The 13286-nt window shown below is 40.1% G+C and overlaps 1 protein-coding gene across 1 annotated transcript; it reads right to left on the reverse strand.

Annotated features, from left to right (window-relative positions):
* Positions 1–1765: 1765 nt before the first annotated feature.
* Positions 1766–9628, reverse strand: LOC110484588 (caspase-10). The gene is made up of 8 exons (XM_021555379.3): positions 9309–9628; positions 7961–8311; positions 7718–7817; positions 7017–7152; positions 6095–6183; positions 4630–4741; positions 3382–3886; positions 1766–2897 (listed from the first exon to the last, which is right to left on the reverse strand). Exons 2-8 carry the CDS (start codon positions 8272–8274, stop codon positions 2726–2728), a joined length of 1428 nt encoding a protein of 475 aa, XP_021411054.2. The 5' UTR covers positions 8275–8311; positions 9309–9628; the 3' UTR covers positions 1766–2725.
* Between the last annotated feature and the right edge of the window lie 3658 nt (positions 9629–13286).

The raw sequence follows: 13286 nt of genomic DNA on the forward strand, positions 1-13286 counted from the left end.
CACTTGAATCTTTCTATCCAGGGGCTGCACAAGACACAACCCTTCCTTAATTCTGTAGGTGGAGAGTGCACACATGCGTGGGTCTCTATGCTACCAGTAAGCCTCAACAGCAACCAACCACGTTTGTTTGTTTGTGTTGTGACCAGTTTCTTTCTGGCACAGCTCTGTATCACTGCAGTCACAGGAAAGGTGTACAGTGTGGACAACAAGGACTGATGAATACCTGACTTGCACAGTTTCAAACTCCCATCTCATAACACGCTGCAGGAGATCACACAGAAATACCAAAGTGGCTGGATGGCAGCTGCAGCTCCAGTTCCAGCTTGCCCTACTTTGGGCTGGTGCTGACAAGTACCACTGCATACACCCAGGGATTACACTGTGCAGCCACATAAACACAGCCCTTGACACACAAAAAGTGAAATACTCACTAAATAGTCCAAATCAGGGTAGTTTAAACTTTGCTTAAACAAATTTCTTATGAGCAAGGGAGACTTTACCAGTCTTTCCCACTTCACAAGGGTGGATCCCCCCCCGCCCCGGAACTCAAGGCTTAGTAAGATTCCACTCTTCTGATTGCCTTTACCTGCTTATGATTTCACTGGAGATTACCCAGCGATTACACAGGCAGAAGTTTCTACAGAAAAAGCAAGAGAGCATGATGACATTCCTTGTCTACCAAACCAAAAATGAAAACAAGATCCCACAAAACAAAGTCAATTTACTCCAGACTGATAAAAATTTGTTTGTTTCCTAAACACACAAAATGAGTGCATCAGGTCTGAACAATAACTGCAAGCCAGAAACATCACAGTTCCATCCCAATGCTGTATATTCCCCTAAGGACAAAACATTTTTCTTATCTGTGGCATAAATGTGACTTCAAGTGTGGCAGCCACTCTAATTCAAAAGACTTAAAATGCAACAGGTATTAAAATGCAATACCACTTCATTATCATAAAGGGACCATCATATTTTGGAAAACTGGCTGCATTTCAATGCTCTGTATGATGCAAAACTCCCCTCCTGAAAATAGTGCAAGCTAGAAATTGCACCAAATAGCACGAGACAGTACTCTTTCCTATCTTCACCTGAAGGTATTGCTAATCATGTAACAATGAATATTTTGATGAAGTTAGTGAAAAATGCTAATCACTTGGTTTTTAACATTTTAAAAGTTTAATAATAATAAAATGGTTATAAAAATAATAATACAATTATGGATGTCCGGATGCTCTCGGACACTAAGTCAAGAAAAGCATGACTTGTGAACAAAGGAATCGTCCTTAAAACAATACACTTGTTGCATATTCATATATCCTTCATAGTTATGCATATATTCTATTTAAAACAAGAAACTCTGTCTGTTGTATGTCAACTGTTCCTTTAATCTCCATGGCACCTTTGAGTCTGAGCAAGGCCTGAAGAAATTAGCTTCTTCTGACAAGAAGCCATAAATTCCTCTCCTTTGGAAGATTTAGTGTTCTTCTCATTCCTAAAAAAAAACTTCCCCCACATACATAGTCTCTATTTTAACATTATTTTGGAACCTAAAACTATATTTAACACACTATTTCAGAGAATTAATACAGCATAACTTTCTAACATTACACATATAATATTAATTGTAATATTTGCAAAAAGCCAATAATAAATTATGCATTTTTCATAAAGTTTAATGTCGGCTTAAACCCTAAAGCAGTTAAAACCTCACTGATTCATGAAGTCCAACAAAGTGCAGGAATCAGTCAAAAACAAGGATAAATCCTTACCCCAGTAGAGAATTTTTATTTCACCAAGCTCTTAAAAAGTATGAATTTAATGCAATAAACATTAAACAGGAAAGACACAGGCATCTGGAATAAGTGTTCATAACAAAACAACATGGCATTATTTCAGTTAAATCACAAAATTCTGTCAGCAGCTTAGTCCACAGAAGCCTTCACAAACTGGCTGCGTTTTAAATGTTAAACCAACAAATTATAATTAAAAAATGTAATGCATAACAAAGTTAATCTGACTGGTGTATTTCACAGCATGCAAATCTTTCACCATAAATTTTCTCAGAAGTGATGGGGAAATAACAGTTCACAAGGTTTCACAGAGGGAATAATAAGCAGCATTTTGGCTTTACTCCATTTTGGAAAACTTCATTGTACATGAAGCTAGCCATTTGAGGAAACTGGAAGAAATTGCTGATTTCAGTTGGAAACTGGTTCTTTATTAAGTTAAATGTAATTTTCATTAGAGATTGAAGAAATCCTTTTCCACTTACTACCTAAGGCTTTGTCTCTTCATTCCCACTTTTTTCTCTCAATGAACATAACTAGTGGATTTAGAAACAGGATTTAAAATTGTTAGCCTGCAAAATAAAATATGATGAGTCTAAACCAGACCATTAGCAATCCTGGTTTAAATGAAAGCTTACATGCAATCCCTATGCAGCGAGGAAAAACCTATTGTATCTGCAGCCTGTGCAGGTACAAAAATGTTTAACATGAGTTAAACAGTGTGGTTTTTCCAACACTGATAATTCTGAATATAGAGATAATGTAAATAGCTGGCACACTGATTGTTTTAATTGTGTCTCCTCCAGTTTCCCAGTTTGTCTGACAAAAAATTTATAAGGCCTTGCATCAAAGCTAACAGATTATCAGGGTTTTGGCTGTCTTAAAACAGATAGTGTGATGAACTGCATTTAAATGAGATGACAAAATGATATGTATTAAAAGCACTGATGTTGCTCTGAAGGAGGAGGGGACATTGGTATTGGGAATATAAATTTTCTTCTTAAGGTATATGCTGGTTGAGGCATTTGCTTCTTTTCCCCTGAAGGGCTCTCACGTCTGGCCACATCTTCATTAACTTGTGTAAGAATTGACAAAATATCTTCACCCCTACAGCCAGAAGGACAGCAAAAAAAAAAAAAAAATTAGTTATTAGTGAGCAGATGGCAATCCACTTAACATTTCCCTGATCAGCTAGAAGATAGACTACAAACATTTAAAACACAAAAAAGAAAACATATTTTTCTCCAAATTTCTCTTTTGTCCTTATTTGAATCATATTAAAACCGAAAGACTTTTTCTTACCCTGGGTTGCTTAATTTAACTAATAAAGAAAAATAGTCGAATAAAATATTTTAACCTATCACTCAATAAACTGTGCTGTCTTAGATTATAAATGTGAGGTTTGAGTGTTTTTTCACAATAAACTTCACACTCTATAGATTACATGTATGGTACTAGCAGAGTTAATGTAAATTTATCAACGTAAAATCATCACTTTAATTCCATCCACCTTAGAACATGGGTGGGTGTTCCTAGATGAACGGCCTTTGGAGAAGAAAAATTTAATCAGAGCACTACACCAAGTATTTACCTTGGTACCAACAATTGTAGCTTGCTGCAGAGGGCCTGAATATACCAACTGCCCTCTTGAACGTGCCGGAAAGAGACACATCCATCAACTGTGGCCATGCCTAGGAGGAAATCAGCCTCCTCGGGAATACTTTCAGAAAGAGAAACTCTCTCTTGCATGGAAGACAAGTCAGGAGTTGGTCCATCACTATAAACATAGACAGGATCTTGTATCTTGTCACCCTGGCATGCTTGGATAAAGAAGAGTTTGGGTTTTGCAGCCAGCTGGGGACATTGTTTGGCAGTGAAGTGGGACATAAGCATGCGGATTGACACAGGTCTGTAATCTGTCCCAAAGATTGCTCCTGACTTTCCATGAGATAGAATACAACATATAAAACAGTTCCTGTCTTTGTGATCTTGCTCATGCTGCCAAGTTTTCATGAGATTTATTATCTCTCCAGATGTCAGATTTGTGCGAGTCCTCACATCCAGACCAAGCCATGTGAACACTCTCTCCAGTTGCTCTGTAAATAAATGAAAAATAAAAGGAAAACTCGAGGCAAGAGAAAAACTTTTTATGAAGACACCATGCAAGCTAATCTGCGAGGGGGAAAGACCTTACATCCTGACACTTCTGCAGATTCATTCTCATACTAGTAACAACTAAAGGTTAACTGGAATAAAAAAATATGGCATTAGCTCAGAGTTCCTGGATTTTTCTAAGCAAGCTCCAGAAATGAGTGCATACACTGTCATTGTTAGTGAGCACACAAATGACACCTGAAAACACAAAGAATCTGCTCTTCCCCAGTTTCAGAAAAGATCTTTCAAAATCTTCCTCACATCATTATTTTCCAGTTGCACTTTTGACTATTAAGAGTTCCATTCATAAGAAATAAATAGAGGAAGCAGAACAAAGTAAGAAGTATGCACAGAGTTGCTTGAGTATGGATTTTTGCATTATATTAGGTAGAATGATGGTTTCATTTAGTTTAGTTTTAGTTCTTTACTATAGCTATAGACAAAGGATAAGTAAAAAGTGATTCTTAAAATTATTCAAGAATAATCCAACAGAAAACCCCTGTGGTTACTTGTCCTTTATCCTCTCCTACCCACGATACACAAACGACATAATTTAACACATGTCTAACATTTCACTCTTTTAGAATATTAACTAACCATAGACACTAAAATATAGGGCAATACTACATAATCAAGTCACTTGGGGAAACAGAGATCCTCCAAAAATCTCACTTCAGTAACTTACCAGCATCTTTGTAAGAACCCATCCTCTGAGAACTACCGAAGTTAACATTATTAATAATGAGACAAAATCCTCTGTGTGGCCCATCCATTTTGTAGCTTCTCAATCTTTCAGGCTGTAGAAAGGAGAAGAAAAAAGCTTACAGTTTCAATTAATTTATTCAACTTACTCATATTTCCTTAACATGTCTCAAAAAACAGCAGTGAATCTCCAAGCACATTGTCACCATCCTGTCAAACTGCAGAAGAAGGATTTAGCATCTGGGTTCTCATCTGTATGCAAGAGGCAGGATTTAGCAGCCAAACTCTGAGTTTGGTGACGGGGACAGAAGACCCCAACTGCTTCCAATGCCAAAAACAGTATTTCAGCTTAATAGCAGAGAGATCACACTGAAACTATGGGAAGTTAGACATCTGAGTTGGCTTTTTTTTGAGAACGGTAATAAATACCTGGACTAGGTGATTCATACTGATCCACTGGAAAAGGATGGAAGCAGAACAGCAATCTCAGAAGTACATAAACCTATCACACTACAAGTTTTTTGGTTAAGATTTAAAATTACCTCCCACTTTTAAAAAGAAAACAAAACCAAAAGCATTTTTAAAGCTGAAAAGAACCAACATTTCAAGTAACATGAATTTAAGTCCAACCTTGGGTTGCAATAAAAAACTCCATCCACCAGAGTCCCTTCCTCCTCACTAGAGAGCAATACACACCTCCTTTTGTGCATTTTAGTAGGAGAAAATGAAGGAAGCACTCCAAGTTCCTTCAACAGCTTTGCAGCAGTCTGAACATCAGGTGATGAAAAGATGTTACAGCACAGAACTTCAAGAAATTAAATGGCTATAAACAAATGGAGCAACTTGCTTTTTCAATATCCATGGTCGTCACAAAGAAAAGGCCAGAGGGAGAATTCAATGGTTACACTGCTATGGTTAAAGAGTGCACATAAAGGCCTGTAAGAGGGGATCTCACAAAAAGGATCTTTTCTCATATACCAAGACCTCTGCAATAGCTTACTAAAAACTCTGGCCTCCTTTTAATCCTTCTAACAAAGGCTTTGCATGCTACCCCTTATGACTTCTAATTTCAAGATGCCCTGAGGCTGTTTTGAAACCAGATGCAAAAAGTGAGAACTGTGAAACTCCATTTGTCTCTGTGTCTTGCACGTTCTACTGCCATCACCAAAATGCAAAATGTTTTGCCTTTATCAGGAAGATAAACACTGATGTGTGAATCACTTCAGAGGTATTATGTCCATTTTGCCTACAAGATACCTTTCAATATTGCTAAATCTCTGGCCTCCAAGGTTAAAATATTCTTTGAAACATTCAAATTTATCAGTCAACTCAAGAAACTTTATGAGCCTGATATTTCACAAGCCCTTGCATGATAAATGTCATTCAAGGGAGGATGAAAACCTCACACCCGCAGGTATTCAAAAAGGATTTAAGAGATTGTCTCAAACCTTGGGTTCATTTTCTACATTGCTGAATTCTCCACGCAGCTCCAGGTTTAGCTCAGAGAAGCTTTGTGTAAAATTAGTTTTCTTGTTATCTAGAAAAAACCCCAGCATAGGTATTTATGAAGATAAATCCAATATTTGTGGATGCAACAAAAAGGAGTTTAGCTACAATACATCACTTTTTGTATTTGAAATACTCTTTCACTGAAAGAAATAATTATTCCATACAAAATAGCATGGTCATGTTCAATAGATCTATTCTGATATTCTAGATCTATTTTTTGCTTATTTTTATTAGATGTATTTTTGTAACAAAGGCAAGGCTTCTATTTGTATCGATACTGCAAATTAAAGATACCCATGGTACAAGGATAAATTCTCCAAGACATTCAAATAAATTTTTCATCTGGAAATCATCTTAGAAATTACCAGTATTTAAAAAGAATATGCCTTCTTACTACTGAAGTTGTCAATTTTTCTCATTAATCAATAATAAATCTATTTTTTAAAAATATAAAACCATAAATAATTTGTTTGCTCATAGCCCATGTATCAGACACACATAAACCCACACAGTGTGTCTTGCCAGATTCACATTCACAGATCCCCAAGTGCCTTTTACAGGACAGTTGTCATCATCTCAATACTATTAGTGGGGAAATGGACAAATGAGACATAACTATCAGCAGATTTTCAGTTTCCCACCCTGTTCTGTATGTGCTCTGGGTTGCTCAGATATTCCAGCACATCCCTTTATTTCAGGGATTCAGCTAGGAAATTATGCAGGCTTGGAGTTGTTATGCCAGATTTATGCCACTCTAGCTCCCATTTAGCAATACACACATATGACCTTAAGTTCAGTAGCCCAGACCCATAGTACTTCCTGCATTTTAGCAAACCTGCTCCTAGACAATCAATTTCTCACCTTTTCCCTTTTTGTAGCAGTTTATTGTCTCCAGGAGATCAGGTGAAACAGTCATACAGACCTCCTCCAGTATCTTTACATTGTCTGTAGTTAAAAGGCCCTGCTTTTCCAATAAAGTCAGCAAATCCAAAGCAGACTGACAGCCAAAAGGAGAGAGTAAAATATAATTATTGTTCTTTAGAAATCAAAGCTTGCCTCTCAGCCCTGTCTCAAACAATCACATTATTATCTGCTTTGCTCCCTACCAACAAGGACCAGTCAATTTTACATCACCATTACAGCAGAAATGTTGCTTCATGGAAGCCACTGGTTGTGTTTTTATTTGGTATGGTCTTGTTTAAACAGATTCACCCAAACCGTATTAATGGCTCGTGGCTTCAAGAAGGCTTCAATGCTGTGAAACTACCAATGACATATGGACATCAATCTCCCTTGCATATGGCTCAAGCAGGGCAAAGATTTGATTTGTCACCTTTTTATACTCTGATGCTAGACAGTGAACTGTCAGTGACTGACCTTAGCACGAGGGACCAAATTCTACTCTTGCCTGTCAACATCTTCCTTCCTGCTATCCCTATGAATACAACCAGCCTAGTTGCATATTATGCTCTATTCTGCCAAACACTGCTCACACTTTTTCTTCTATTTCCTGCCTTCCTTCTTCCCTTCCCACCATTTGGCTCATTTGACTCCTCACATACAGGAATTATCCATCCCTTTGGAAGATGGTTTTGCAGGAGGAAAATTATTTCCTTCAACATGTCACTGGTGATGTTCTCTGCCAATTCATACAGCATCTGCCTGTAACAGAGACAGAGTGAGATAAAAGTGGAACAGAAGATGGCATAAAAACCAAAGGCAATCTAAGAATTTAAAAATGGAAAAGAAAACAGTATGGCATAGATAGCAGTAATGGAGGGAAGAGAATTCCACTGCAAGCTTACCTGTATGGAGATATTCTTCCCTTCTCACTCAGATGTTCTTGTACTTTCTCCTTGGTGTAACCAATTTTCTTGAGCAAGGAGTGACATCTAATTCTATATAAGAGTTCAGCTAGTAGGAAAGTATCTTCTGCATTCAGATATTCTTGAGCCATAAGGAGCTTGAAGATGTCTGTTGCTAACTTCACACCTTCTAGTCTACTGAGGTGGAGCAAGTCAGTACAGAGAAATTTTAAAGCTGCTACATCTTCAGTCACCAGACTTTCACTAATAAGAAAAAGCTGCTGATGGAACTTCAAGCTGATATTATTCTCCATGTTGCTGGAACCAACAGCTGAAACAGCTTCTCTCTGACTGAAAGCAGAAAGCAAACACTAGTAACACTTAAATCTTCAATACAGCAATCCTTCTACTAAAATTTTATCCAATGGTTGTTTGGAAGCCCTGAATTATCTTTTAATAAATAAAGGTTTTAAATAAATTTGAAATTTACTTCCTTGTCTAAACACAGAACACAGAAAGACCAGATCTGGCAGAAGCTCTAAACAACCCGGTCTATAATTGAAGTTAGCCCTGCTCTGAGCAAAAAACTGTGCAAGATGACCTCAAGGTCTGAATCTTCTTTTCTTTTGAACATCTTCCACATTCAGATCTTTGCGTCTTTCTGTTGTAATGGGGAAGAGTCCCTGCAGTAACTTATTACAACTATTAATGGAGACAGCACAGTAGTTTGTGCATATTCCTTGATCTGCAGTCCAAGAGCTTGTTCTCTGGCTGTACCAGGAAGGTGTTCCTCTGTTACAAGGCTGACACCCAAACAGAAGCTGTGGAATAACCATCCACTCCCAGCTGTAATTTGCTTCCGGATTGTATTTGACAGTTGGCATAGAAAACCCCTTATAAGCCTCCCTTACAAGTAACTGGCAGTTAAAATGTAATAGCACTCAATGCTCAGTCTAAATAGGCTCTGCACAAGCAACTCTCTCTTACTCAGGTTTAACAGAGACTAATCGACTTTCTACTACACCGACTTCTTCCATGGAGCCTAGGCAGTTCAATTCTGCCCGTGGAAGGTTAAATAGATAAGAAGGTGCTCCAGTGCCTTCTAACTGGTAGATCTTCAATTTTTTGCTTATAGCAATTAGAAGCAAAGGTTTCTACAAGGGGGAGCACAATCAGTGCAGGATCTGCTCGCTGCCCAGGCTTGGAGCGGCTCACCCGCATATCCACAGCTGCCTCGGGGCATCGACACAGAAAAGTAACCAGTCCGCATCTCTGATGTATGCTTTCAGATATCGCCTCAGAAAAGGAAAATCGTATGAAATAAGCAGGATAGGAATTGTAAAATTACCTTTGCTTTAAGCTTTGTATCTGGCCGGAGCAGTGCCCCGCGGGTTAAGCCCGAGGCAAGGCGGAGCGCGCGAACCGCAGCCGGGCCCGCCGGCGCACGTGGGCAGGAGCGCCCCGAGGAGCGCGCAGCCGGGAGCCACCGCACAACGCGAGCGACGGAGCCTTCCTGCGAGCCCTCTCCCCTTCAGCCCCACGCTCTGGTACCTCTCACACGAGTTCCAGTCCCGATCCCTCTCCCGGCAGCTAGCCGTGCCGGCGGCTCGCGGCTCCCTGCGCGGGCCCTTCTGCGGCTCGCCGCGGGCGGGGGAGGCGTGTCCCGGCTCTGCCCGAGCAGGCGGCGGGAGGCAGCGCCAGCAGCAGGGCGGAATGTGGGAGTGGGGAGTGCGAGGGAAGGAGCGGGCCGCGGCTGCCAGGGCCCGCGAGGCTTCCACCAGGAGCGGCGGCACCGCCCCCTCCCGCCCTGCCGCGCCCGGGAACGGGAAAAGCCTTCAGGCAGCGCCCGGGGTACGAAGTGTAAGACGTGACCCGTAATTCGCCTCGCTTTTGCTGCCAAGCCATGTTAAAGCAGGCTACATCGCAAAAAGGCCTCGAACGTTTTAGGCACATTATTTGAATGTTTGTTTCCCGCTGGAAGGAAGCTTGAAGAGGAGCGCTTGCGGGAGAGGGCTGCAACACCATTTGTACGTGGGGCTGCGTGTCCGTGTCCGCAGCAGTAGAGGGAGGAGGAGGAAGGTGAGCAGACTCTGCTCAGTGCAGGCTCCTTGGGGCCTTCAGCATCTGTATCCCCCACAACCTCGCGTCAGTGGAGGCAGGATGAAAAGTGTCTCCTTGTTCATGCCAAAAGTTGTCCAACACACCGAGAGCAGCTGAGTTACCTGCTGAAACTGTAAGTCTTGCTGTCCTTTATTATGTCAGCTCGTTTTTATAGAACTGTAAACTTCACAGCCTAATTTAACAAGTTATATAGGTCTGCAAGATAAACAGACCAAGAATTTCAGAGTTATCCTATGGCCTAGAGGGAGACAGGGACAATCAGTCTGACTGCATACAGAAATTTTATTCAGAATATCACCATGAAACTGAGCATTTGTATCCAGTCATAGTGTCTTATTATTGTTTCTAATACAGAAGCTGAAAAATAGACATAATTTAAACCAGCCACAGAAAAGCTGTCAAATAATTCAGTACAGGAGATTTAATTTAAATTGAATATAGATCAACCACACAGACAGCAATACTCCTCAGCAATACTGTTCTGCATGTCAGAAACTTAAAACTCTGGAAAACAGAAAATAATTCTCAGAAACTCCCATAAAAAGCTTCTCTGACTCAGGTATATGTAATAGGAGCCACTGTTACTTCTTATGCAGAGTTGAAAGGGGAGATCAGCCATACAACATGCTCCATCTACAAGTTATACCACAGTAACATCCTCTTGAATATAAATTCTATTTTGGATAATGAGCTCAATTTACGGCTCAGCCACATCAGTGTAGGTGGCTGAGAAAAACCATGCAACTCAAGTCTGGTACAAAACACCACTGAATCTCTTGCCTCTTGCATACAGCTTCTGAGCCACTTAAAGACATCACCTTCTATATATGGAGCACATACAGAACTACAAGAAATTTTCTTCCAGTTATCAGAAACCAAAACTGTAATTAAGTGCCAAAGCATTGACTCTGACAGCCTTATTCCAACCTCTGACAATGCAGGAGCAGCGTAACTTGTTTTATCTCCTCCAACAGTATGTTCTGAAAATTAGACATTTTGGCAGTCCAAGACCACGAAATTTCACCAGCTGTATTGAAGATTTAAGTGTTACTAGTGTTTGCTTTCTGCTTTCTCTATGTTCCTGTGCTAACACCTTAAACTCATGATGGATCCAAAATTCTCTCCCCCTTTTTCTTTTGGCTAAAGGATCATTTAACCTGAGATCATTTCACTACCTGCAGTACAGGGACAGCTTGATGCAGTCCACACCCCGCATCCGTTTCTAGACTCAAATTTTATGTGTGCACTACAGCAAGAAGAGACAGGACCCCTCATGTGTATGGAGGGACACAGAAACCTGGTAAGGGTTTTGGAGTGGAGGCCCTCTGAGGAGGGGTTGAGCTCACTTGGCTTGTTCAGCCTGGGGAGGAAGAGGGGAGACCTCACTGCAGTCTTCAACATCCTCATGAAGGGAAGCAAAGGGGCAGAGGTATCAACCACTTGTCTCTGGTGACCACTGACAGGACTTGAGAAATGAAACTGTGTCACGGGAGGGTTAGGGTAGAATTTAGGAAGAGGTTCTTCAATTCTTCATCCAGAGGGTGGCTGGGCACTGGAACAGGCTCCCCAGGGAAGTGGTCACAGCACCAACCCTGACAGAGCTGAAGAAGCTTTTGGAGAACACTCTTAGGCACATGGCGGGATTCTTGGGGTGTCCTGTGCAGGGCCAGGAGTTGGACTCTATGATCCTGATGGGTCCCTTCTAACTCAGCTTATTCTATGAGTCTGTGATCCTATAAGCTATGGGAGAAGTGACAGAAGAGCCATCACAGAAGTCCTGCATAAATACTCACTATGCAGCAGGTACAGGGGATCAGCTTGCTTGAACACCACACTTGAAAGAGGTGCCAAGGCAATAAATACTGCTTAGATGAATGATTATAGATTGCGTATGGCTACGTTTGGGAATCTACAGAGGATCAGTGTAAAAAATCAGTATCTGACACCCATGAATGCTGCACAATACATGTCTATCCCCACAACTCTAGAGGATTATAACCACTTCCAACCAAGCAGCCATGCACAGTGTCCCTTCCTTTTCCACTGAAAGGGTTAATTACATGAGCCTCTAGTTTTCAAAACAGCATTTCTGCATAATTTATTAATGAAAGGGACATGGACTTACTGTCTTGCAGTAAGGCAAAGAACATATATACTTCTTAACCCCCAAACCAAATTTGTCACAAAACTGTAAAAGCAGAATCTATTCTACTACTAATATCTTAAGTAAACAGTTGCATTTAGCATCACTCTAAACCCCCCAACCAACCAGCCCACAAAACATCAACCAACTCACCACATCATTAGAGTCTGTAAAGACAACCACTATTATTCTCACTTCCTTTTTCCCGTTTTCTTCTCCTTCCAATATTGATACTGTATTTCTCATCCAAATCATCTACTTGTTCTTCTCTTGATGCTCCCTACCATTCCCCTTCTTGTTCCTGCTTAAAATTTTCACATTTCTTTTCCTCATCTGCCTCCTGTTGATTCCATTCTCTCTGCTTTTGGTTGTCTATGGGGTAGCAGAAGTGCTTGTCAAATGCAAAAGCTAGTAAAGGAAATGGGAAAGTGAAGTTAATCTGTGAAGAAGATCACATATATTAATATTACTTAGATATATGAAATTTGAAATGACAGCATATTTCTACAAGCACAGGAAACATTTGTTTTACCATTTAGTTTATCTACCAACCACCAGAGGAAGTACCTCCTAAGATTCCACATCTGTCATTCTGTATCCTTCCTTTTTTCCATTAAAAATTTAAACAGAAACCAAGCAAAGCACAGCAGGACCTTGAATTATTTTCCCGCATAGGAGTATATTAGGAGTAAAAATTAAATATTTACAAGTGGCCTACTTTATTGTCACTAAGTTCAGTGACAATAAACTTCAATACAACCCATCCAGGTTATACTGTTATACAAGTAGGCTAACTGAACTTTAAGGCAGTTAACTTTTAGTTAAGCAACTGCTACATTGGAGAAAAAGCTTTGTAATTAGGACAATTTTCCCTTTTCTTTTTTCACAAGAACAAGAGCACTTGGGAAAAAAATGAGTTAATAGAGGCATATTCTTTTTCACAAGCAAATGCGGTAAGGGCGGGGTGTTTAACATAATCCAGTTTTAAAGGCCCATGGCTGCTACATACTACATTTAAGTTGAAATATTTTAAAGTCTCTTTTTACAACTATGCCTGGTACA

Source organism: Lonchura striata, chromosome 8, assembly GCF_046129695.1.
Source record: "Lonchura striata isolate bLonStr1 chromosome 8, bLonStr1.mat, whole genome shotgun sequence".
Taxonomy (NCBI): domain Eukaryota; kingdom Metazoa; phylum Chordata; class Aves; order Passeriformes; family Estrildidae; genus Lonchura; species Lonchura striata.

Excerpts from the sequence above, each read along its gene's own strand:
- LOC110484588 (XM_021555379.3), bottom strand. The coding sequence starts at position 8,274 with ATGGAGAATAATATCAGCTTGAAGTTCCATCAGCAGCTTTTTCTTATT. Across the intron at positions 4,742-6,094 it reads ATGTAGAAAATGAACCCAAG|CCTGAAAGATTGAGAAGCTA; the intron begins GTTTGAGACAAT and ends TCCTTTCTACAG. Across the intron at positions 3,887-4,629 it reads GGGTTCTTACAAAGATGCTG|AGCAACTGGAGAGAGTGTTC; the intron begins GTAAGTTACTGA and ends ATTTATTTACAG.